At 41.9% G+C, this 27,267-nt stretch overlaps 1 protein-coding gene across 8 annotated transcripts in view; it reads right to left on the reverse strand.

Annotated features, from left to right (window-relative positions):
- Positions 1-27,267, reverse strand: part of CUX1 (cut like homeobox 1) — a 281,378-nt gene that overhangs the window by 75,492 nt on the left and 178,619 nt on the right. For all 8 annotated transcript variants that reach the window (XM_056326650.1, XM_056326647.1, XM_056326649.1 and 5 more), the window contains exons 9-14: positions 27,109-27,157; positions 16,542-16,646; positions 13,602-13,790; positions 7,693-7,751; positions 1,819-1,867; positions 683-779 (exon numbers count right to left, since the gene is read on the reverse strand). In XM_056326650.1, coding sequence (XP_056182625.1) covers positions 683-779; positions 1,819-1,867; positions 7,693-7,751; positions 13,602-13,790; positions 16,542-16,646; positions 27,109-27,157 — 548 coding nt within the window. The remainder of the gene's footprint in view (positions 1-682; positions 780-1,818; positions 1,868-7,692; positions 7,752-13,601; positions 13,791-16,541; positions 16,647-27,108; positions 27,158-27,267) is intronic.

Below are 27,267 nucleotides of genomic sequence, written 5' to 3' on the forward strand. Positions count from 1 at the left end.
GCAAACATTTACATTTTGGGACAAACCAATTTGAATAAAGGAATCACCATTAGGTGGATGCACCAAGATCACTCAGTTAAAAGTCATAAAACGCTTCAGAATTCAGTAATCCCAGGGCCAGTGGCAACTTTTAACTTGCTTCCAGCTGCAAAAACCATAAGCATTCAAGTATCTGGAAATTCCATGACTTGCCATTTGAAAAATGTGCACGCAAGATGTAAAAAGCCCACATTACGAAAGCTCAACGGCAAACACACTTTGCTAAAAAGAAAGTATTTTGTTTTTCCAAGCTGACCTGCTGTGGTAGTATATCTAAGCGTATCAGACAGGAAGGTTACTGTGTTCTATATGCAAACATTCTGCATAACATTGTGTGTGGGGGAAGAGACTTCTGGTGCCACGGATGAATTTGTTCCCAAAACAGAAGATACCCTCAAATGCTACCACTTGGTACATCTCGTAATGCCTCTCTTCCCTAACCTTTAAAGACTCTCTGAGGTCTCCAAGTTTTATTTTATTATCCAGCCTATAAAACTGCAGAAATCAAACGTTATTCAGTGCTCTTGTTGCCTCTTAATCTTTCTGCCATGCATTAGCTCAGACATTCACCTCTCACTCAGCCCTCCCTCCCTTTACAAGACAGCAAACAAACCAGAATTAGCCAAAAATCGTGTCAACCTACCACTCAGGTCACTATTTGTGATACGCAGCGTGGCGTTCTCAGACTGCAAGGAGCGGTTCTTCTCCAGCAGCAGCACCTCCAGCGGTTTAGATGCATCCTAAAGAAAATCAAAGTGGGAGGTTTGTTTCTAAAAGCATTAAGAGTTTCACTCAGGCACTCAAAAGGATTTCAGAAGAAGAAAACAAGTGCTCATCTCCGTTATGCACACAGCTAGGGAATTCACCGTGCATGGATTTGCAGGAATCACTCAGTGCTCCTCCGTGAGCCATAGAAGAGATTCACTGTTTAATTTTCATTGTAAATCATTCATCAATTCTGCATTATTTCGAAATAAGTAACAGAACATTTTCTTAATCCTACTTATTTTGAAACGGTACTGGCACTCTTTCAATTTAAAAGCTGTAGACTTCTTTTAATCTGATTTACAACAGGAGTTAAGATTATATTATTTCTTTTAGGTCAACTGACCCAAGTTAAGCATTTCCTTGAAATGCTGTGTTTCAGCATAAACAGTTTGTTCAAAAATAAAATCAGTCACAGAAACCTGCCATTTATCTTCCACTAAATAACTAACCCTTGATCATTAAAAAATATATTGAAAATTAATCCCAGTATATTAATATTCTGTTCAGATTTCAGAAGCAGGAATTTAATTCATAACCTTTAAACTTAAGTAAGATTAATTTGCTGGATGAGCAGAGCTTTGTCCTGCTTTCTCAGTACTCAAAGGTTTGTTTTCTTTCACGAACATTATTTTCAAGGCTAACGAAGACTTAAAAATGTTAAAATTGTGGGGCTCAGCGTACTGTCAGTACAAGAAACATGCAAATATCAGCATAGCTGCACACCAACTCCAGCATCTTTACAAGACTCAACTGCAGAACATTACGGTTATCCACTCACTCCAGCACAGCTGAAAACGTCAGTCTTTGTCCTTGACCACTTAAAAGAAATCAACAGGCAAAAAATGTTCAGTTCAGCTTTTTACATAAAGAAACATCAGGAAAACAATGATCAACGCCTATGTCTCATCACCAACAGGAAACTGTCCAAGCCAACACCAGTGAATTGCAAGACAAAAATCTTTGTTAATTAACTGAACTGCCGAAGTAAGAAAACAAAAGTAGGTTCAGTACCTGCGCACCAGAGCTTTCAGATGGTGCAAACTCCATGGATTTCAATATACTGCGGAAGGTAGAAAAAACAATTATTTTCTATTTCTTCTTTTCATAACAACTCCACTAATGAGCATTAACATTATCATTTCCTACTCTCCAGCAACACTACGAGTGATAACAACTTTCCTTGCAGTAACACAGTCTCGTAATGAATACAAAATAACTATTCAAACTAGTTACTGGATAAGAAAATTTTCTCAAGCGTCATCTAAATCATTCCATATGCAATCCCACCAGGCCATTTTAAAGCGTAAATTTAAAGGTTAATAAGGATATAACATTTTAAGCTGTCAGAAGCAATATAAATTTATCTGTGAAGCTTGAAGGGAATGAAAAAGTTGTAGCAAAGCAACAAAAAACAAGGGAATCACCAGCACAGTTACACTACTTTGTATAATATACACCAGCTCACACAGCAAGGAAAATATGCACAACTAATCTTCCCGACCAAGACACTACAGGCTAAAAGGCAGTTTTTCATTTTAATAACCTCCGAGTTCTGTGGCAAAGGGAAGACAAAATGGCACAATATTTCTTAAGAAATATGAAAGATCCAAATATTTATAAGTACATTAAGAGAAGAATCTGATAGTCTCATTGTCAATATTTTATATAAATACTGAGTGGTCAAAGGACGTCTCCCTTCAAAGTCTTCCAGTTAGAGTTGTATCGTCTGGCAAATGGAGAGTCTTACAGGAATAGAAACTTATTACTGTGCTTTGTCTTATAAATTTTTTTAAACAGACCTGCTGCAGGCAGGACGTTAACTTCCTCAGACTGAAGCGATAAATTATTTCAGCTTTTCGTTGTATAAAGACGACATTCATTTGTTGAAGAAAAATACATAAACAGATATAGATAGTGTTTATACAGTGTTCTTAATGTATAAAGCACCAGGAACTTTGAGAGGCAGGGAGAAAATGTTTAATCATGTATTACATGTGGAAACTGAGTCAAAAAAGGCAGAAGGCCAGGGCTAAGACGTAGGGACTGGTTCTGGATGTCACCAGGAGTCAGCCAGGCACCCAGCACTCATTAACTGCCGCAGACCATGCGGCGTCCAGCTCCTCTGTAAATCTGCCCATGCATTAATCCAGAATCAGATGTCCATTAAGTGACATTCTGGAACTCAGCGGTCTCAGTGAGTCATTCGGGATCATTCAAAGTCATAGCAAATCCCAGGAAGGGAAGTCATTCTGTGACAGAAACCTCAGGTATTTCGCATCTGCGCATACTTGCCGCATGCAGTCTTAATTCTGGCAGGCACTTCTACAAATACAATTCATAAAATCACAAACTTCTGGCCACCAGTTTCATCATCCAGCATCACTGGATGATACGTTTAGCCAGCAGAAATGGCTGCAGGGTAGAGCCATCACCCAATACACAAGTACATAAAGTAACGCTGTTAAGACTCTGCTTTACGTGGGCACACCAGCTCACCCACGTGTTTAAGTGCCTCTTTTCTGCTATTAACGGAGTCATGCCAGTCAAGGAGAGAAGTTGTGCATTAACGGCTCCATTTCTCAAGAGATCCTGACATTATATTGACATCACAGGCATGTTTACTCAGGTGGCTAACCACTGCTGAAAGCAAGCGTTCCTTGGGACACCTCTTCAGAGGCACAGCTCTACCTGCCAGACCTCCAAGGTGCTGGGGGAGATAAATACACAGAGACTCATCTAGGAAACCCCCAGTCTCTGGTAGGTAACTGTTTCCATCCTCCCATGGATTCTGCAGGATATGGCCTCTGAAAGGCCAGCAAATAGCAACGTGTGTCCTCATGATCATCGAAGAAGGAGACTCATCTCAATTTAAAAAAAAAACCAAACAATTTGTAACAGCAAATTATCCTGTGGCAAACTTCCCAGGTGCTTCTCCCATCTCAGTTCAGGTCATCAGTACACTTGCAATGCAGCTCTCCCAGTAATCCCCACTTACCGCACTCCAGTTTGCCACGCAGAGCAGTCCTGGAGCATACCTACCGTGTTCCTTCTGGGTGAGAGTAAACCAAAAGAACCTGTCTGCTCTCGAAGGAGCAGACGTGATGTACTCAGACCACTACCATGCTGCCTACAGAAACAGATTGAAACCAGCTGGAAGCATGAAGTAAGCTGTAGTGGGTTTGCACGGCATGGTTTTGGTAGTGGGGGGCTACAGGGGTGGCTTATGTGAGAAGATGCCAGAAGCCGCCCCTATGTCCAGTGGAGCCCATGCCAGCCGGCTCCTGGATGGACACACCGCTGGTCAAGGCTGAGCACATCAGTGATGGTGGCAGCGCCTCGGGGACAGCATATCAAGATGGGGAAAAAAAATCTGTGCCAGCAGGAGAGAGGAGTGAGACTATGTGAGAGCACAGCCCTGCAGCCCCCAGGCCAGGGCAGGGGGGGCGGGGGGCTCCAGACCCCGGAGCAGACATTCCCCCCAGCCCGTGGGCAGCCCCCGGCCAGGCAGGCTGTGCCCCCGGCCCATGGAGCCCACGGGGGAGCAGATCCCCACCCCCCCCGCAGCCCAGGCAGGACCCCACGCCGGGGCAGGGGGGGCCTGAAGGAGCCGTGACCCACGGGCAGCCCGCGCTGGGGCAGCTCCTGGCAGGGCCCGTGGCCCTGTGGGGGGGGTTTGCTGTGCCTGTGGGACCACGCTGGAACAATTCCTGGAGGACTGATGCCCATGGGAGGGACCCCACAGCAGAGCAGGGGAAGAGTGTGAGGTGGAGGGAGCGGCAGAGACAACATGCAATGAACTGACTGTAACCCCCCCACCGTCCCCCTGCGCCACTGGTGGGGAGCAGGTTGAGAAATGGGGAATTAATTTAAGCCCGGGGTGGGGAGAAGATTTTTTTCTGATTTGAATGGTAATAAATTAAACTAATTTCCCCAAGTCAAGTCTGTTTTGCCCGTGAGGGTAATTGCTGAGCGATTTCCCCGTCCTTATCTCAACCCAGAGGCCTTTCGTTGTATTTTCTCTCCCCTGCCTGGTTGAGGAGGAGACCGACAGAGCGGCTTGGGTGGGCACCCGGCCTCCAGCCAGGGCCAAACCACCACATCAACTTAAAACATATAGCGTGTATAGGTTCTAGGCACTCAAAGTCTGGCTTTAAAGCCCCGATCCTGTTGCGCCCTCCACTTGCACAGGCCGCTCCACCAAAGCATCATGGTTCCCAGCACCCGCAGCTAACTGGGACCTTCAGCAACGAACCCAGACCCTGCAGCAGCTGCATGTCCCAGCGAGCCTGGAGCAGGCACGCGTATCCAGACCTCAGCTGGAAACTTACTGACCTCCGCCTGCTCGAAGGACCTCTGCCTACTTCGCTACCTGAAATAGCCTTCTAGCAATTTCACAGGTAATTTCCTAACGCTTAGAACCCAAAATATACTAAAAACCAGGTTGATGGTATCTCAAATTGCCCTTGGAGGAATATTCACTACAGCAGATTCATTTTTTTCAAGTAATGTAAAAGTTAAATGTGTCAAAAATTACTCTCCAAATGTGTCACAAGAGACATTTTCCTCAGGAATATGAAGAAGCAGAATGTTTCCCCTTTGGATTCTAGGAATATCTTTGCCCATGAGATCTTGACTCAATCTGTTGCTCAGGATCCCTTGTCTGATTTTTAAAGGAGTGATCCTGTGACTTGAAGCTGTACATCTTGCGATGACTTGAAAGATCTTACTCTAAAGCCAAGTGTGCATTGGGACAGCTCGACTTTCTGTTGGTAAGATCCTGACTTCAAAGGCAGGAGGGTTGGCACCATCGTATTACTCGAGAAGGAACTGAAAGGACACACACAGCTCTCAGATCTCAGATAGGCTTAAAAGCCATTTGGCACAAAAGCCAAAATCTTCCTACCCCAGATCTTGACGTGGACGTAGATAAGTTCCTCCAAGGCTAGAAGTTGGCTCATACGAGATCCTTCAGCCTAGAATGCCTCTAACATCCTTGGGAGGGTTAAGGAAAGCACATCGGTGCCAAAACAACTGAGAAGTTTATTCTCTTTCTTCCTTACTGACAAGATACCTTTTTTCTTGGTGTGTCTGCACCTTCTGAGCAGCTCATTTTTGTCACTGTTTCAGGGCACAAAGGCAGGCATAGCAGGATATCTGAGGGATACCAGATGTACTGTCACTCTCAGGTGACGTACATTTAGATTTTGGGACCAGATGGGAGCAGGGAGGGTGGCGTGAACGAGCTGCTGTGATGATGTAGCATTGCAAACATCTTCCGTGCTCTCACTGAGGGTCTTAACCATTCTGCATCCAGCAGGATGGTGTATGGACCCCAGGCCACCTACAAGCCAGCTGGCTGTCCCTCCAAAGTGAGCCCGCCCAGATAAAAACATGCTACCCACAAATGAGGGGATATAAAACCTGTAACAGAAGGAGAACGTACTTTTTTCCCCCCTAATTTACGGGCACCAAACAAGGGCCGCTTCCAGGAGGTTCTCCCATCTATTTCACTGCAGGCCCACCTTGAAATAACAAGAATAGGCAAAACACTGTATGAACACTCCCGTGTCATGGCTTCTGGACCACTTAGCTGCCTTCTCATCCCTGCCCTCACATAAGTCAGTGTTGTAAAAAAGAAAAAAAGACACAAAAAAAAAAAAAAAAAAGGCATTACTGCCAGGAACACAGGGACCTAAATGAGTTTATATCTAAAGTAAAGCTAAAGTAAAGGCATTAAACCAGGTAGGATTTAAAACTCATTTGATGTTTTGGCACATTCATTAGAAGGTTGTGGCCTAATTACCATTCAATACGTTACATGCGGGCACAATCCCAGCCAAAATCTGAAGCTTAGTTTCCTTATCTTGGGAGAGAACATGGGTGCATTTACCTGTATCGCTAAAAATATGACTTTTTTTCAGGCCAGTTAATATTCAGGTGTAATGACCAACAAAATGGTCAATTCATTTAATTTGACTGAAACTATAGACCTACATCAGGGTGTGCTGCGGCTGGCAGTGAACCAGAACTGCAGCCAGCATGGCTTCAATAGAATTAGCACCAGGGGCTGGGCAGTCATTGGGCTTGCAAAACCAAACCTGCTTTCCATATTCTCCAGGGATGTGTAAACAAAAGCACATGACGACCAGCCTCATCTGAAATACCTCATTAAACAAGGTAACATTTTTTCAGTCTTCTTAAAATACACACAAAAATGCCACAATGATGAAAGAAGAGATGGAGGTTCTTGCAGTTATTTAAACCTTGACACTAAACATATTTCCAGTCAAAAAAGTTCTCTTCTGAACCTGACAGCTTATCTTGTTATAGTTTAAAATGAGGCTCTTTTAAGTCTCTCTAAAAAAACCCCTTGAAATAGGAAGAGGCTGTTTGTGGCTTTAGTTTAAAACCACAATATATTAGCAAAAAATATACAGTGAAACAAGCACAACATTAAAATGGTAAGTGCTGAACACTGGCTGGCAAAAGCATAGAAAAGATACTATGGCCAAAGGCCCTGCATTAAATTCCTGGTCCACATTACATTCAGCTGTTGGCTGGGGATTTTTAAAGAGTGGTCCACCTGAAATACTACAGATTTTCAAACTTTTACCCTTGGTGGATAATAGTTTTAGCACCTTTTCTTCATGGACACTTCTATTATTTGCTATCCCAATACTCTGCTGCAACAACAAAAAGGAGTGCTCTCAGATACAGCAGTTGCACTGGCTCTGGATGCAATTTCTGCCAATATTCCCGATTTCCCCATCTTTGTGGTTTTGACTGAATTCTTTATTGTTCCAAGAACACAGATTTGTGGCTTCATGTAACAAGCACTGCTGAAGTAGAGTTGGTGAAAAAATTATGTAAGCATTTAACACTTACTTTAATTCTTTCTTAACCTCTTCATAATCAGCCTGTCCTTTCAGCTTTTCTTCCAGTTGCTTTAAAAGAAAGAACATGGATTTAATTATTTAGATATTTTTTTTCTGCATCATCTTTTCAAAATCATCTTTAAATTATTCCATATATACAGCAGCGCACAAGTGAGGGTTAATGACTCATACCTAATTTACATATATTAGAAAACAAACTATAACCAATTCAACATAAACACAATTATACCTCCTTCCTTTGTTTACAGAGTGCCAAGCATTACAGAACTCAGTAGGTCCCAATTTGGCTGTTTGCAATGTCACTGTCATGTGTTCAATAAAGAGATCGGGGAAGAAGGTATTAAAAATAGGGCAGCTGAAATTTTTACGAAACTGCTAAATTGAGTAAACAAGCAAGATGCTTTGGCACATACTGTATTCATAATACGACAGTTCTCGATAACCTTATCTACAGGGGGAAAAAAAAAAAAAAAAAAAGACTGAAGAAGCTGTTGTTGACTGGAATGCCTTAGGCTTGTAAGACATGTACAATGCCTCATGCCCAAACAAGACAGCTGCACCAAGTTGTTTTACAAGCGTTACTTATTGCAATAACTAATATGATTACACACTGGAGACGAAGCATTGAGACCAACCCAGCAGGTCTTTTTGCTCAGGTCTACCTGACCTGGGGCAGTCTCAATGGCTTCTCTTCGGTGTAAAGATGCCACAAACGTTGAAACAAACCTCCTAACACAATCCATAACGCAATGCCACACATTTGGACCTTACCCAGCTCCCAACAACTGTGCTCATCACTACAGGATAAATGCTTCAGGAGGCCTAAAACATAGTGACACATAATTGATGCCGTTACGTTGCTTGCAGAAGCCACATTAATTTCCCACTAATCGTTTCTTTGCTTAGTACAGGTACACCTGATCTAAGCAAAGAAAGAACAGACCTTACTGGCTTGCAACTTCCATGGATAAGTTCAGGGTAGCTCTGCTTCACTTAATTTTTGGTGTTAAAATTGGCACAGAATCCCAAAGGTCACAGGAAACGGAAATAACACAAGGACAGACCAGCCTCAAAGACAGAGCACGTACTTTGAGAATGAAAGGAATATATGACATGAAAAAGAAAAATAGGGCTTTATGTCCAGGAGAGGCGGTCTTCAGTGGAGAAGTGAATTCAAGAAGATCCTACACCTAGTCCTGGGCTTCTCGTTGAATGCAGGAGGAAGGCAGGGAAAAGCTACTGTGAACTTGGATAATTTTAGCAAATCCGTTTAAAATGCAGCCCCATAAAGTTCTGCACCAGCACAGGGATGGGGGTATGAAAGGCAGGGCTGGAACAGACAAATAATTCGAAGTGGGAATGACGAAGTGGGGAAAGTCAGCCAGTGTGTAGGTATCGGCCAGCTCAAAGCTGTCCAATGGGTATAAGCAGCAAACCCAACCACCGTGTCATACAGCACCCACGAACTGGCGAGCCCACCATCCTTGCCACCTCAGCAATTCACACGAGGCGTCTTCAGATGATGACAGCAGCATGATGGGGCTCTGTTGGACTTCAGGCTATTTTACCATCTTTTAAAGGATTTGCTATGATGCCCCTTCCAGCTTACGCACTGCTGACGCTTCTGCCTTGCCATTAGTACGTATATGAAAAAGCAGTGGCATAGTGGACATCCACGTTATCAATATACAGCCCTCAAATTCCTGTTCCTGCTTTTTGATACCACAACCCACAGTTCTTAGCCACTGCTGACAAGAGGCATCTCCCGGCGGTAATAGGTGGGCCCTGCTCTGGCAGCTGCTCAACAAGCAACTCTTAATGGACCACCAAAAGCGATTGTTGCACGAAAGCAGGAATTGTTCTTAAGTGTGGAATTTGCACTCTATGGGACATTGACGAAATGAGCAGCCTCTTAAAAGGTCTTGTGTCCCAGCATCCTTACCCAACAGTAACACATGCAGTCATTTGGGTTGTGTTAAAAAGAAAATTACCCACACGCCTATTCCAGCTAAAACATTTTTTTTTTCCACCTAGAATAAGTACAGGGCAAGTTTAGTCATTTCTTCTGACATGTCCTGCCTTACCAAATTCCAGTTACTAACTGGGACTATGGGGAGTACCGACTTTGCTGTATATAGCAGACACAGCGCTACAGGTGTTGTGGCCCTGCTAAAACCCCCGATACTGATGGAACTAGGAAAATCCTGGTTGATGTGACCAGGGAAATCCTACAAATATCAAAGATGTTTGAGGTTTTGGAGATCTCCAACATCTGTTGAAATCTCATGCAAATGTAGTACACAATCCCAGGGTCCAAGGTGTCACTTTGGTTCTCTAAGTCTCCAGGAGGGCCAGCCACAACGTGCTGCAAGCCTAAATGGACTCATTTAGGTTGGAAAAGACTTTTGAGACCATCAAGTGCAACCATTGAAGTTCAAACAGCTGTTCAAGCTACAGCTCCATGCTGAGCAAAACAGAGTTACTTTAACAAGGAACCCAGCTAGATTTTTTAATACACCAGATCGGGTTCAGTAAGACTGGGGAGGGATCTTTAAATGAAACCAGTTAGCCAGAGAGCCCTTGGGTACAGGGCAGGAGACTCAGCATCATGACCGACAGGTTTCAAACTTGATGCAGGCAATGTGAGCACCCTGCCAAACCCTACGCTGCATCTTTCAGCTCTTCCTGACCACGTCGCTCTGCTGCCCGCTTCTAGCTGCTTTTTGCTGCTCTGCAGCTTAAAGCAAAGATACACTACAGTTCTCCCCTTCCTTCACTCTGTGACTTGTAACATTTTGGGATCTAGAGCAGATGAGCTCTAGGATAGCTGGCTATTTACGCTAGTCCTCATATAAAAGGCTCTGGAATAAATTTAAAACAAACAATATCCTGGGTTAGTATGTTAAATACTTATGCAAGGATATGCAAAGAAAAAAGCCTTTTGTAGAAACAGATATAAAATACTAATATAAATAATACTAATAAAATACTAAGCTAATGATTCTCATTTTAATGTAACTATATTAAATGTAATTCTGTACATGGATATGCTATATGCTGAAAGTATTTCTGGAGATTTTAGGTACAAAACAGAGTTAGAAAAAAGAAAAACAAAGCTGTTGAAAGAATAAAGCTGTTTTAGACTCTCAGGTACTTGTATGCTGTTATAGCAGTATGGCAACCAGCAATATTTTACTTTGAATTGTATAAAACCCACATACATCCATCATTCCCAAGTACCTAATATAGAGATTGTTGCCATGGAAAATCAGCACCTCAACGTATACTTTACTAAACAATATAAACTAACAACTGAGAACACAATGCCTGTATATAAGCAGACCATTTAGGCACTTGGCATCTTCCCAGTCAACGACTGTTTTAAAATGTATTAGTATGGTAATTGTCTCAAAGAACCCTGTAAAATGCACAGAACATGGTATAACAAAGGTTCAAGCTGTGAGACAATCTGGAGGAACTAATATCTTGCACTAAATATCAACCTGGTTAATTCAGACAAAATATATTCTAATGTCCTCCAACACAAAAAAATGCGGGGAGCCAGAGGACAGAAGGAACGGCTTGGTGGCATTTCTGTACACTAAATTTGCAAATATTCCACATTAAGGAATCGTCTTGCATTGGTTGTATGAATGAACCCATGTCAGACCATGCACAGATTGGGTCCCCTCTTATGTTATTTAAAAAAGCCAACCAATCGTTACCGTATTATTAAATAAAGTGTCTTAGGTAAATAGCATGGGCTGTATTAAGGGGCTTAAAACATTTAAAAAACCCATTAGACTAATGCCATAGTTCAGTTCAGAGTGATAAACTAAAAAGCCCATATTTAATTAACCCAGGTTATTTGATGTATCTCTTTACTAACCGGCACTTTTACATTTTAACTGGGTAGCAGGGAAGCTCTAACTCCCAGCAACAAAGGGTTAATATAATTATGGTTAGAAAAGTCTTGTTACTAGAGGATATGTTTTGATTATTAGATCAGATGAAGATAAAGAAGCAATAATTTTGAAAGTATTTCTGTATTGTTTCATTAAGTCATAGAGTATTAAAGAATTCCCCCAAGATATGGTCTGAGAACATTGCTTTAATTTGTGAAACCGTGATTCATTTTTTGTGGAGGCAACCATTACAATCTCAGTTATTTCAGAAGTAATTCCTCTATAATCAAACATGAGATCAACACATTGCCACTGAGATTTCGTTCTTTGTACAATGGATCTCAGACACAGGTTTTCCCAGCACTTTAGCTTAAAAGTATGTATTTTGCAATATTTTTATACTGCAACAAATAAGGTTAAGGAGGGTTGAAATGACTAAAACTTTATCAATAGTCACTGCATCAGACACTATCAACAGGAACCTAAATACAGAGTATTAGCCAGGCAAGCCTATGAGAAAATGGAAGGAGATTACTGAAATGAAAATCAAAGACTTGCTCTGTCATTTCTATGATCCTATTCCCTTTGAAGTTAATGGCTAAACTAATGCTGACCTCACCAGGAACAAGAAAATCTGTCAAGTGCAAGGACTCAAGATATTTTCTATCAGGCTTTATGAAAAAATAAGAAAAGACCCATAACACGGGTGTAGCCAGCAAAATGTGTCCCTCAAAACCAGGCCAGCCCCTCCTCGCTCATTAATGAGTGGTGCCCACATGGTGACAGATGGGCAGAGACCGCTACTCTCAATGTAAGAACCTCATAGGTTTCCTTTGCTCTACTGAATTTTCATAAAAATTCTGCAAGGCTGTCTTAAAACATGCAGAAAGCATACTGAATGCAACACTTCGGCTTTCATCCCTAACAGACATTTCTCCACATAAATTATGCTACACCAGAGCAAAACTAGTAACTGTTAAAAAATGTCAGAATTAGAACAATTTGTAAGAGTTTCAATTGAACATTAAATCATTCCGATAGCGGAAAGCTACCCACGCCAGTCAGAGCTAAGTGGGTACTATCAGCCTCCCGATTTCAAAAAAACTCTCAGACTATAAAACCTGCAAGACTATGAAGTCTTTCATGGAATAGATAAATTTATCTTGTTTACACTTTGAAGCTCATAGATGGTAGAACAATGGAAGAGACAGGAGTTACAGGAAACTGATTCATAACACATGTCAGGACACATTTCTCATGCTTACTGATAGATCAAAACTGTGTGGGCTAGCGCACAAAGAAAGTGAAGCTGCTGAAGCAGAAGGTAAAAGGGTCACTCACAAAATTGTTAGATGCTTCTTCTGGTTTTAGTGCAGTGCTAGTGCAATGCAAATGAGTATAGGACTGGACCGCTAATTATAAATGGGAATTACTGGGCAGCAAATACACAGTTAAAAAAGATAAGTTATTAAGACTAAAAAGCCTTCTCTCCGTGTCTTGATTTTACTTGTCTTTATGTCCTAAATGATACACTTCCCTTTTCCAGTGGAGAGAACTGGAGGGGGTAGCAGGTAAATTCAAAGACAAGCCATAAACATTCCTGGCAAATCTTCAGTACCAATCATTGCAACGGGAATTTAAAGTTTTGAAACCTAATAAGGATTTTCTGTGCCTTTTCAGTTCAGCTACTTCACTACATATCCATGGTAAATATATGCTGGGGTTTGTGGGTTTTAATTCTAAAGGCAGCCAAGTTTTGCCCCCCCAAAAATAATACAAAATTCAAAACAATGAGAACTAGGCGAATTCAATTTCAGCAAAAATGTGGTCACTTAGAATAAAATGTCACAGTAACTAGAATTCACCGGCATCCCGGAGAAATCAGCGGCTTTTACGGTGCCTCTCAGAATGACAGAAAAGTCAGGTCAGTAAAACCCAGTATGGGTACTCAGTGAGAGGTACAAAAGGTGCTGTGCAGGGAGCGAAGCCCTACCTTCAGTGTGCTGTTCTTGGCGGTCAGCTGCTGCTCCAGCTGTGAGATCTGGCTGCTGGAGTTCTCCCGCAGCTTGGTGAGGCTGCCCTGGAGTCTCTGGACATCTTCTACGAGCTGGGCGATTTCTCGCTCCTTCGCAGCCAGTTCTACTTCCAAGCTGGAGCGTGTTAGCACCTCGATGGCCTGCTCCTAATGGGAAAAAAAGTCTTAGGACCATAGAAAGAAAGAAAAGGCCACAAGGTTGAATTTGGGACAGTTAGGTAAGGACCAACCCAGCACCGGGTGGCATGAGAGACAGAAACAATTTCTAAATCAGGGACTCCCATCACTGACTGGGTGAATCTGGAAGATGAACCTTCCCACTCCCCAGGACAGCTCTTTGGTAAAACAGTGATAATGGAGAAAATAAATTTCCTTATTTCCTAAGTGCACTGGAAAGATGCAACCATGAAAGTCAAAGGATTCTATTTAGATCTATTTATTATTAATAGTTCAAATGCTTTGACAACTATGAAAATCTGTGCTCACAAAATACTAATCAGATAAAATATTCTGAAGTAATGGAGCAGAATTTCTTAATCAGGAACAGCAGAGTCATGTGCCTTTGGCTCTTTGGATGCACGCTGCACATTTCAGGCAAAATTGTCAAAAATTGCCCCAAACTGCTACTTCCAGTGAACTTGCTCCTTGCATGAAAATTGTTCGCTGTTAAAGTTATTGCTAACAACTAAAGCCTCTCCTCCACGGGGAAGGCGGCAGATGTGACAGCTGTAAAACAAGGCCATTCTCCCTTTGGTCTCCACTTTCAGAAATTCCCTTTCCAAAATCAGGATCCTTCTTCCTCCGGTTTCTCATGGCTGCAAAATCCATCCTGAAGTCTGAAAGTTCCTCACTAGACTGACTTCCCAGCAGGACAAGAAATAAAGAGAGGACAGAGGATGTTTAGAAGAAGGTAGATCTATTCAGAAAAGATAACACAGACTAATTGTATCATCTCTTTTGTCTCCTTTCGTGTTGAGAGATCAATAGCTATAATGCATTGGAAGGGTCTGAACCTCTCTTCCACAAAGACCATAAGGAAATCCTTGTACAGATCAGGGAGCACGAGGCAGCCCGACGATGAAGATATGTTCCATTAAAAAGCCTGCAACGCGTCTTACGGAGGTTAACGGCTGCTCCTCAGAAAACACCAGTGAAGTAGGAAAGAATCCATTTACCAAGAGCGAGACAATGATCGTAAGCATTATAAACCAAAGATTCTATGGTGAAAAAGCTGAAAATTCAACTCACTGATGCTGTCACCCAGGCACTTTCCTTACAATTAAAGATGACATTGCAGCAGATTGAAATATACTCCTTACCTTGCCTTCTGGAAAACTCAGGCACAACAAAATACCTTTCCCATATCTTGTAAACACTTAACTTGGTTCTCAGTGACTACATACTATTGTACCTCACGGAAAGCTACATGTACGAACAGCAGTTAACAACCGTCTCCCATTACACTGAATTATACTTTTAACTTGAAAAAGCCTCTAATTTGCTTGCATGAAACATCACAAGTTGTATAATCATCTGCTGCTTGTGCCTATTGAGACTAGAACGTAGAGTCTGAAATAAGATAGATAATGATCATTTTCATCCTGCAGTAGTTGTCATATTAAATATAAATGAAGTGCAGAAGTACTATTAAATACAAGAAAGACGTAATGTTAAAATAATGATAAGACTAGGACACGAGATAGGAAGAGGCCGGTAATTCAGAGTTACAAGTGATATTCAGGCTTTTTATTTTTCTGGGTTTTTGTGGGGTTTTTTGGGTTTTTTTTTTTTCTTTTGCAGCCTGCTTGTCTATCTTTTGACTTCTCTGAGAAAATACTGGGTTGTATTAATAGATGACTGAACAGATCTGGAGGACTTACAGTTTGTTACTCATTCTCTGCAAATGTATTTTAAAGGCAACCATGTGTTTCTCCGATATCGGTGTCAAGCATGTATATGGCTTGCAAGAAAAAAAGCAATATAAGCAGCATGATTTCTTTTATTTGTTAAATCTGCTGCTTAGAAGTAGACTAAATTTCACTTAATTGCATATTTACATTTAAATACTCCTATTTCTCCTTTGGCAAACAAAAATCAAAATAATCTGTCTGCTCATCTGTGATACCTGTTAACCCAGGACCAGCTGGAGTCCTGTAATAGCATTCTGTGCCCGCAAGGTCCGATCAGCAAAGCCAGCACTACCAACCTCCCCAAACAGCAGCACTTGCTTTATTTAGAAACACGCAGAGAAGGCAACAAGCAGCAAAACATTTAGGAGTGCAGGATGTTTTCTGCATTTTCTAGGCTTCTTTTAGTGGCTTTATAGGTATTCTCAGCTGAGATATATTCGGTCAAAACTGGAATGATACCGAATTTATTTCTAGTTCCTCTGACAGCCCATACACTAAGAATAACAAGACCCAGGCACGGGCAGGCAGCAGGTCCCGTAACGCAGCCAACGCTGGGCAAAGCTGGTCCGTTGGTCTGAAGCTCCACAACTCTGCTGTGCCCTCCAGGCAAGCACATGCTGATGGCCCACCAAGGCACTCTTCGTTACACCACATTGCTGCCTTTATTTTCCCTCTGCTGATGCTCTTACCAACGTGAGATAATTGCTGAGAGTTCTGCTATCCACCTGGACCAGCAGCCCTGGAGAGCTGTGGATCACCGTACCCATCACCATGTAGCAAAGTGACCGACCTCTGTCCTTCCCGTGGTCTTCTACAGCCACCAACCCCCTCAGAAGTTTAACCAAACCGCAATCCCAAAGGAACACAATTCCATTTCAGTTAAAATATGACTCCAAACAGATATTTTTATAGCTGCGAGCATAAATTGAAAGAGCTGTACTGCAGGAATGTCAGAAACCTGTAAGAGTCAGTAAATATTTTCTCTCACCACATCAGGTGCCTTCTGGATCTGCGTAGCAAGTTGGAGAGATTTGTTAGCTGACGAGAGCTGCTCCCTTAAGGTCTCTGCCTCTCTCTGAGCCACCTCTGCCCTCTGAAGGAAATGAAAAGGGGTGAAAAGAGAAAGTACATTCAGTTTAACAACTGACAATTATTACAAGAACATTCATCAATTCATGCCTGACTGAATATAATTGATTTTCCTAAACACTCAACCTAATAAATGTTAGAAAAAAAACATAGAATGTGATGGATTTTTATTTTAAACAGTACAAGGAAGAAATAATTGAGCGATTATGACAGTAATTTAACGCTAGGAGCAAGGAATCCCCTGCTGATACTAATGCTGCGGCCCACTGAATTTCCCAGACTGAATAAATACAAGTGGAAATGGAGTCTTTTTATTCAATTTCTTTCTATTCTCATAGACCAAGCAGATTTTATTGCAAGGTTCCTCCTGGGAATAATTCTCACGGGTAAATGCTGAATTAAAAGATATTCTGACCATTCTCTCTAACACACATACAATGTCGTGGGCTGTCTTTCTGGAGTAATTATTTCCCAAAACACAAATAGTTAGATTCTGTTCTTTCAGCAGGTCTATTTATTCAACAATATTTAACCCTAAAGTGACAATTTTGCACAGATCAGTTACCAACTGCTGAGGATTTATGCAATATCTGATAAGCCAGGGACTTGGCTACCAGACAAAATTCCAATATAAATATTGAATAATAATAGAAAGGAGAAAGGCAGAATTATCAGGAAAGATTGTCCGTGCAAGAGTCTGGGTAGAGACAGATGGATCAGTAATTTCAGGCAATAAATAGCAGCAAAGTCCTTTCTATAACTGTGTACAAGCTTCTGTTAAGAAAAGTGGAAAAAAATCTGGTTGTTTTACAGTATATACTCCCCCTGGCCAGACTTTCTTCTCTCTTTTTTAAAAAAACCCTTATTTTATTGTTATAAAACTACACAGCTCACCTCCTTGAGGAATCGCTGCTTTTCACCTGGGCTAGTCCATGCAAATCATGCTCCACTTTCAGCAGAAAATAGCTGAAATAATTTTCTTATCTCCACTTGCAAGACATATCACCAACTCTTCCAAACTCATGAGCTGCTGCCAATCAAGGCCAAAACTCTGCTTGACCAACCTTTACCCTTTACACCAATGGGTCCCTTCCTTTATTGAATAATAAATTCACACTGCCATTTTTAAGCTGCCAAAGCTGCTCTATTTCTAGATGCCAGACTCCCTGCTTTTTCAGCTGGTCCTTTTGAAAACCCAAGTCATCTAAAATAGTGAATATGAAACCTATATCCCTCTGTGTGTGCACGGTCTTTGACTTACTACTCAAAGCAGAGACTCTGTCTGCATGTTTAATCAATCAGTAAACTAACAGCAATCAAATACTAAACGCATCATCTGCGCTATTTGCTCACAACATTATATTAAATGATTCTGCATAGGTTCTACAGCTGTAATTAAAATGTAATTGTAAAAAGTACAGTAACAAGGTTCTAATAATCAGAGCACAGGACACAACCTATTGTGTGCTCGAAAAAAACAGTGGCAGCATTAAAAAAGGCACACAAAAGAGAAAGTTTACCTTGTTTATGGAGCTGGATAATAAATACTAGGGTAAAAAACTGAGCTAACAGTACACCTTGAGATAAATTATTTTCTTGCACTTTATTAGATATGGAGATACATGTATTGATCTAATAACTGCTAAACAACTCTGGCAAAGTGGGACAAGTTACTGCGCTGTGGCACTTGCATCTACTGCTGTATAAGTAATGGCTTTTGCAGCCTTAAGCAATTCTGCTGATGGCTTCCATTCACAGCAGCATTGTTTTGAGAATCTATTCAGCTTGCATGCGAGCAAACCACAGAGGATATTTCTAATAGATGTTACATCTGCATATACAGTAAGCTGTCAGCTGCCCTTTCTGCACAGCCTCCCCAGCCAATTCAGAACACCTGTTGTAATCCTGTGAATAATATTAGACAAGATTTCGTACTATGCATTGTTAAAAATACATTAACAGAAACTTTGGGCAATTCTGTTTGGGAAATACCAGTCAATTTTTCTCCCTTCCCCACCCCCCCCACCCCCCCCTCCAAGAATGGAAGCTTTTTAGAGCCAGAATTACAGATGTGCTCAGCGTCTGGAAAGCACTTTTGGGTGCTATTGCAATATAAATTATAAATGACACACAAAAACCTGTTAAAAGAACGGTAGTTTGAAAATTGAGCACTTAAAAGTTTTGAAAAGCCAACCCCAAGGCTGCAGGTATGGTTGGCCACCCCCTGTGCGCTGGGCTTTGGGAGGTGGGCTGGAACCGCATTATAACATGCTACTGCTTTTTCCCGACGAGATCCTCTACTTCATTCAGCTCTCAGGATGAATATTGCTGGGTGAATGCGTATTTTGCTTTGTCCTCCTTGTTCCGTCTGTGACCTCTGCGGTTTATTTACTGCGAAGTAATCCCACCCTCCTCTGCAGATGGGATTAATCACTTCCTCACGGGCTGCGCTCTGGTTTCCACCACTGGAGGATCTAAGTGCTTCAGAAACGTTAACGAATGCACTGGCACAACCCCCAGTTTGAGCTATCCGGGTTCCTCCGGCCCCCAGCACCTTGCCAGGTGGGTGCTGAGCACGGTGGTACCAAGCACAGCCTCCCTGCTTCACACCTGCCTGCACCCAGCACCCCATCCAGCGGCTGCGGTGCCGCTCCCCTGCAAAACCCTCTGGGTTTTGCCTCTCTTGACTCCTACCCTTCTCTGCTTGTCACTTTGTCCCCTTCCTAATTGGTTTTGGCTGCTGGAAGCACCATTTCTGCCTCCTCGGAGTTTCACAGTGCCTTTAGCTTCAGGCAGCCAAAAGGAAACTTGTCTCTCACACGACTCAATGCGTACACACCAACTTCCAGCATCAGTCTTACCCCCCACCGATCTCCTCCTTCCCCTTTACCTTGTTGCTGCTGCTCCTCCAAACGTCCTCGCAGCAGCCCCGTCCGGGTCCTTCTCCTCCCTCTCTCCCCACCACGACCCTCCTCTCTCCACGTCCTGCTCTTCGTGCTCTCACGCCGATGCTGCCCGTCTCCCCGGGGCAGCAGGGGCAGCCTGGGGGAGCGCCTCCCCTCCCAGTGCTCCCAGTCAAACTGGCACTGAACCTTACATTACAACCAGGAGAAGCAAAACCTGGCTGGTTAATGTTCACCCAGCCGGCGCAGCGATCGACTGCAGCGTGCTTGGGACAGGCACGGACATCAAAGCCGACAAATTCAAACCAGATTCTGTTGAGTTTGTGTGAACTTTTTTTTTTTTTTAAAGACGCTTCTAGGCTGGCCAAACTGGTGCTTTTTTGTTGGTTTTTTTTTTTTCCCCTTTTTTTCCTACTTGAAGCAACAGAAGATACAACCCTGAGAAAAAGGCAAACCCTCCCTCATGAAGTGCCAAGCCCCTTCTCTTAAATATGGGCACAGCAGGCTCCTCATCAAAACAGCAAGAACAACTCGTAAAATGTGGGGAAAACTGGATTTTTTTCCCTAATCTTGTTCTTAGAAATGATTGAACAATTTTTCCTGAAATAAGAAAAGAGAGTGCAGCCAGAGACAGACGCCAGTATGGAAAATCGCTAAAACCTAGCAATCTTGCACAACTTGGTGACACTGGAAAGTTCACGCAACCTTCTCTTTGTGTGAAATTATCCCACTTCGGCTAAAAAATATATACAGCCATAGTACAGTTGCTTTTCATCAGTGGGTGCTAAAACTCTTTGTTTCCTACTTCCAAATCTACTATGCACTGCCTAGAAAACCCATGGTGACTGCGACAGTCACACTACTGGCCTTGACGAGATCATGCAAATCCAGCATTGTCTAAAAATGCTATTTTTCTGGATAGTTCAGTCATACAATTCCTCCTAATTTCTGTACTGCTGTTTTTCTAGCAGTGAGCTACCTCCCTGGTAACAAAATACATCAAAATACTTTCATTCTCCTTAATATAGCATGTAAATATTGTACTGTTCACAGCGGAGCCAGTAGGTCATGATCGTCGTGCTGCTGTGTAATTTCCAATTAATAAAAAAAAAAAAGAAGCCTTAAACAATATATCCAGTTTAAAATATTCTCATTGTTTCCTGACAAGATAATGAATAGCATGAACTGAGTGCTCTTCTCCTTACAGTAAAATGTTAATTTGATCAAAGACCAGTGGTGTGAATAGCAAAATGAGATACTTACAAGCAAAAAGTATAACCTTTCCCTTAAAGTTCCACCAGCCACACTATATTTCCTTATTACATGCCAAATTCAGTGCTCTACGTGGCAAAGTCTTCCTGTGGGCTAGGAGTGTATATTATCACAAGTAATTCTGCTGAAGTTAATGAGCCCAGTTATGGCAGTAATCACCATGCTTGGTTTTAAGCGCTTGAAGCCGACATTCTTACTTGCAAGCTGCTGCAAAAGCTATGTTTCTCGGAGTATGAGATCAATTAAAGCACAATGGTTCAATGTGCTTTAATTTTCTAACTTTTGAGATATAAAAATTTATTTTAAAACCTTTAAACGACCCTAGCTTTCCCAGAACAGCAGCAAGGTTAGCAGAAAATCTGTGACATGAAAGACTCTTCGGGGCTCTGGCACCTATTTGTTTCTAGCAATGGAGAATTACATGAAAAAAAAAAAAAAATCTCCAACAAACAGAAGAGGTTGGGTAGTCTTCCTTCTTGTCTCCAGGCTATTGTACTTTCCCTTGCGCACTGAAAGTCTGCCAGACAAATGTATTCCCAAGCATTTACAGAAAACTCCTGTGTTTGTACGAAAATGATATTAACCATATTTCGCCTTTATACAGCACTTTGCCGTGCAAGGATCCCAATGCACTTTAGAAAGTAAATGTTACTATTCCCATTTTACAGACAGTGAAATCCCAGGATTAAGCGAATGACCTCATCTGCTATAAACCAGCGTAACTTCGCTGAATTCAGCACAGCGATGGCACATCACGACAGCAGAGGATCTAGTTCATCGCAAAGGGAGTCAGAAATAAAAAGCAAATAGTCTAGTGGCATTTGCGGGCAGTACCCGTGTTAGCCTTGATGCAGACGAAGGAGTCACGTCAAGATGAATACCCTTCTTCATGGAAACATAAGAACAAGGACTGTCTTATCACGAGTTTTGTTACCACTGGTGGGTCAGAGCAAAACCCTCCCAACACAGCACTTGCACTACCTATAGTGTGTTGCGTTTGTGTTGCTAAGTGAAAGAGGAGCATTTATTCCATCTGCTGCTCACAAACATACATATTTTATAGCTGTCTCACTTAGTGGGAATATCTTTTCAAACCATTTTCCAATGTGATTTGTTAGAGACGGGAAGGTACCATACCCAATGAAATAAAAAAAATAGTCTCGAGAACAGCGTTTCTGCTAAAATGCCCCGGTGAAGCTTGCTTTCCACTTCTATACAGACATTGCTTTATGTATTTTAGTGGTAGTTTGGTCCCAAAAACGCTTGAACTCACTAACCCTTATCTTAAAACCTCACACTACACTTATGTGGCATAAATAGTACTGATCCAGTCTCGATTCTTCAATAAATGGTTATATATTTTAGAAAGAGCAGTGTTTCTTGTTTTATTAATAACAGAAGTTTCTGTATTTGACTTGCTTTCCCCAGAAAAAGTAAGTAGATATCTGGGAGCACTATCAGCACTGTGAAGATGGGAAGAAAACCAATGGAAACATTTTGCTTTTCCAAAGGGATAATACCGCACAGACACTGAAGAAAAAACCCAAATTAATTCTTTTTCTATAGCTTTCATAATATAGTCCACCAAAAAAAAGTCCTATGTTCTTTTTCTGTTATTACTCTCAAAATCTAAGGATACCTCTATCTGAGTCCATTTTTCAAATCTATTTCCTCCTTCTCAAGGTTAAAATACAATAACCCAGGATCAACCAACCCTAACTGAAGTTTTCTCTCTTACTTTTAAAAGTAAAAAAGTGCTTTTTTTTTTTTCCAGGAAGCCCAAATTACCATGTTCATTAGACTTTTTTTTCTTCCTTTTTTTAATAAAAAACAACGTGAACTGAATGTATAAAGCCAGTAAACAGGTCTGGATACATCAATGACATGAAAACACAAACTCAGACTCAATATTAAAACCTTAAGATAAGCCTCTCTCTCTCTCTCTCTCTTTTCTTTTTTTTTTTTTAATTTAACACGCCAAAGTATTTCCATTTTCATAACATAGGAAGTATTCTTTTCAACAGTAACCTCAGTATTTCCCATGAACAACTAGGTGATTCCAGGTTGCTAGAGAAGTACAGAAACAGGATAATTTGCTTGAGTAAATTTGTCGTCCCAAAGAATCGTGACTTACTGCCGTAAACACTTACGAGAAAGGTGTAAACTTGAAAATGTACAGAAAAGTTCTAACCATAAATATTTGTGTAAAATATACATTCACACAACTGTAACTGTTGCAAACGCAGAAAAGTACACTGCCAATTCATTAACTTCACTGATTAGATATTATAATATTCTGGGAATCAAACAATAAAAAATTCAAAGATGCTATATCCCAAACTATGATAAATCATTTATTTTGACAAGTAAGTGTAGTTTAGTTTTAATTATTTATTATTATACTTCGTAGCATATCAGAAAATATGCAGTGATTTATTGTGCAAAATGAAATCTTAATAAAACCAGTCCCTTCCCCAAACTACAGGATTATTAAATCTTCATGGCAATGCGAGGTGAACTCTTGGGTTAGTTTTGTTATCAAGCCTGCAGGTTAGTAAAGTGAAAATAAGCCATTCCTATTGCATGTAGGTATATTTTGACTTCAGCTCTTTACAGACCCAAGCCATACCAGTCCTGCAACCTTGGGGATGAGGAGAGAATGGGAGAGGGAGGACAGATCCCCAGCGGCTGCTGCCCACAGCTCTGCTGCTGTCTTGCAGACAACGCGGTTGCATCTCACTGCTACAGCAAGCAGGGCTATTGCTTCAGACTTCACCCCCCTGCTAAAGCTACAGTCACAGAGCTAATGGCTCCTCTTGAGGCAGGCGTAGGCAAACCAGCCATTCTAATGTACCATTCCTGTTCTTTTTGTACCAGTTTAGAGCTCTTGGGACTTGAAAGTGGATGGGTCACTCCACAGGCAACCGCTGACACCCACCTCCCAGCCAGGACCGGCCTCACCCTAACAGCAGGTGTAAACTGGTGTACTTCAGTTCCTCTGCTTGAGCTTTGTCAGTCAGAACGAGACCAGCCCCGCCACAAAACCCCACTGGAGATCTTGGATTGACCACACCGAGTGCCTGGATTAGCAGCAGAGGAAGGGCTCTCATCCCAGCAGCCGCTGCTCCCTGCAAGCGAGGGATTTCTTTCTTTCATTGGCTAGGGTTATGGTTTGGGGGAAAATTCAGTTTATACCTTGCGTTAACGATACAATGGAGAGAAACCGAGCTTTGCCGGTCACTACCCCCTTTTCCTTCTAAGCAGAAAATTGCAAAGCTCACTGGTATTTAAAGGTAATTATTTCTGTGAGCTAGTCATTTCTTCTGGGGATGATAGCATGCAAACAAGCCCAGAAAGCTCCTGCATGAAACAATCTGAGGATCCAAATGAGGAGAAAACAGTGGGAGAAGAGAGGTGATGGAGTCTGAAGGCTAAGAAGCATGACTCAGTGCTTCACCTAACACGTGAGGGTTGGAGTTGCATCATCAGCTCTGTCCCCGTGGTTTTCACCACCCAGAATACAGACAACTGGATCAACGTCAACGAGTACATCCACCCTCTTGTTACTGCACAACAGGAGAGGGAAATGGCACTCCTCACCTCTTAAGTCAGAGAGGAATCCCCACATAAAGCGAGGGAAGTTCAGAAATAACCAGCTCTGGATTTAAAAAGTGCAGTAACTCAGAAAGGGATTTCCAAGAAATCAAAAAATCCAATCCTTAAAAACTTCCAGCAAATATTTTTCACATTTTCAGTGGAATCATTTTGCTGTTCTCTTAAAGTTCTGCTCCAAAGCCCAGTCATTTGGGTCAGTGTTAATCCCAGAGCAGCAAAACATCACATCAAATTCAGCAAGGCAGTCTATTCTCAAAGTAGGAGTCATGCTGAGCACTACTCTTTAAAGGTAGCCTTAATAATGGGGAATAAGTACTTACTGAAATGATAAAAGGAAATGTTAATTTAACTATTAGATACATAATTATGTTAAGTACTTGTTTCTGCAATTGTAACACTTCAACCTGATGCAAACTCACTTTCTGTCCTGTGCAACGGATTTAATTTCTTCCAATTTTTTTTCCCCAACTATAAAGAGGTAAAATGCAGGAATCGCTGCTACAAAGATTACTTATAATTTATAAAACTGGTTTATAAAGGTAAAGCATCACATGAGACAAGGACTACAGGCATGTTTCAGCAAATCAGCAGAGCTACGCCAGCAGCTCACAGCTCCTGCACTGGTGACATTCCCTTCCCTGTCTCCTCCGAGGCCACGTGCTCCCCTGGTGTCCTTCATCTCGGCGCTGCTGCTGCTTTTCCCATGTTTTATGGAGCTGCCTCAATCTGCTAAACCCACAGAGCACAAACCTGGCCCCTTTACCCCAAATTCAGGCTTTTCTGCAGTTCCCGTGCTCAATGGACTCAATGAAGGGTCCCCCAGTTGCAAAGGCTGCTGTTAGGGAGGGGACAGGGCCACAGCAGCTGGCGGGGGGAAGCAGAGAGGGGGGAGATGGGGATAGTGGGGAAAGGGCAGACAGAATCACCTCTTCTGGCTTTACAGCAGCTCAGATGAATTGCACCCTGATGTTTACATGCACGTTCAGTTTGCTGAATTAAAACCAAACTAAGGGGTTATGCACAGAAGCAGTTATAAATTTTGACCGATTCAAAAAGAACCCCAATAAAGTAAAAAAAACAAACACATGGCAGGTTTGTTCCATTTAGATAGGAGAACATCTTTAGCATTTCTGTATTAATAGATATATTCCATTTTAGTATGGCAATGAGGAAATCAGAAATACCTATTCTTTGACTACAACCGCCTTTCTACCCTGAGAAAAGAAAAAACCCACTGCGTAAATCATTGCTCCAACTTTGCAATACGTACTGCCTTTGCAGAAATCACAAAATAATTCTACCAAAACATCTTGAACACCTACGTTATTTCTAAAAACGCTACAGATTTTCAAATAATTACTAGCACCTTCATAAATATTTAATGCTGTCTACAAAAGTTCTTTGACAGAACTAAAAACCCACTGTGCAAGCCCCAATTTTCTTTCACCGACTAAACAATCAACCCATCAACTTTCAAATCTGCCTTCTGCTTCGTTAGTATTTTTCCAATTTATAAAGAACTAACGTGAAGGACAATACACTCGCTAAAATTGTCAGCTGCACCAGGGGAGTGTGGGGGCTGAGAGCTGATCTAGCAAAAGGAAAAGGAAGAAACAGAGCGGCAGCTGGAGGGGGGTTAGGTGGAATCAGGATGAGTGCCCTGGTCTGGCTCATGGTGCAGCTCCACCACCACGACTGACGGCACGAGGCGTGCGGCAGGGCTGCGTGGGGGGGAAGGAGGTGCAGCTCCTCCTCCTGGAAGTGAGCTGTGCTTAGGTAAGCTTCAACAGGATTATAAAACCATAACCGGAGAGACTTAAGATCTGTAATCTCTGATCTTACCTGACAGAGGGATTAACGAAGCTCACTGATAAGCAAACGCCTGGTTGAGGTTTCCCCTCTGTGAAGCCATCGCTCGTTGCATACATCACCTGTGAATCCTGCACGTCCATACCCACCTCCACCACCTCAAACAGTCACTCATAGTACAGACTGGGCCAGAAAAGCACTTTGCTTGGGGGTGTTGGGTTTGTTTTTTTAAAAAACTTTTGGTTTTAAAAAGTTCCATCTGATTGTGGCACTTTCTCAGGAGTGCGTGCACTGTGAGGGAACGCCGGAGACATTTCACAGCCTACCAAATTAGCATCTGCAGGAACAAATCACAATGTCTTTGTTCTCCTGCATGGCACAGTCTGATCTAACCCTTGCTAAAAATTAATACGCCAATAAAACACATCAGAAAAGGAAAGAAAAAGAAATGTGCAGAGAAGCCCACAAAAGCTGGAGCTGCAGCAGAAGGTCAGGCTGCTGGCAGTCCTGCCACTGCTGCAGGGCAGAGATCCTTCAATTTGGGTAAACCAATTACCTGCGTGCCCGAGTAGGGGCCAACGTGATGGATTTAGAAACATAAACCCACAAATAACTATAGTGGGAAAGTTAAATTTAAATTATTGGAAGGTAAATATATGGCAAGTACTACTCTACTGTGCATACAATCCTTACAGAGCATCCCTGAAGAGCTGTATTTTTCTCTAAATTTGCATATTTTCTTGCTCTACACAGTTATGACTGCTAAGTGCATATAAAAGAACTGTCATGAAATCCAAAAGAGAAGGAAAAAAAAAATAATCAAAAGTCACACTTAGAATTTTATGGGGGACTCATTTAAAATCCTACCTGATTTGCTCTTTCAAGGTCTGTCATGATCATCTCGATTTCATCAGCCCTGGGAGAACAAGAGAGCAGAAGTCCTGTTATCACATGAAGAATGCCTGCTATATGAGTTCATGCACAGCACAATTGCAACACTCACACAAACAATACCAATTTTCAATA

The sequence above is a fragment of the Falco biarmicus genome, chromosome 1 (genome assembly GCF_023638135.1).
Source record: "Falco biarmicus isolate bFalBia1 chromosome 1, bFalBia1.pri, whole genome shotgun sequence".
NCBI classification, from domain to species: Eukaryota; Metazoa; Chordata; class Aves; order Falconiformes; family Falconidae; genus Falco; species Falco biarmicus.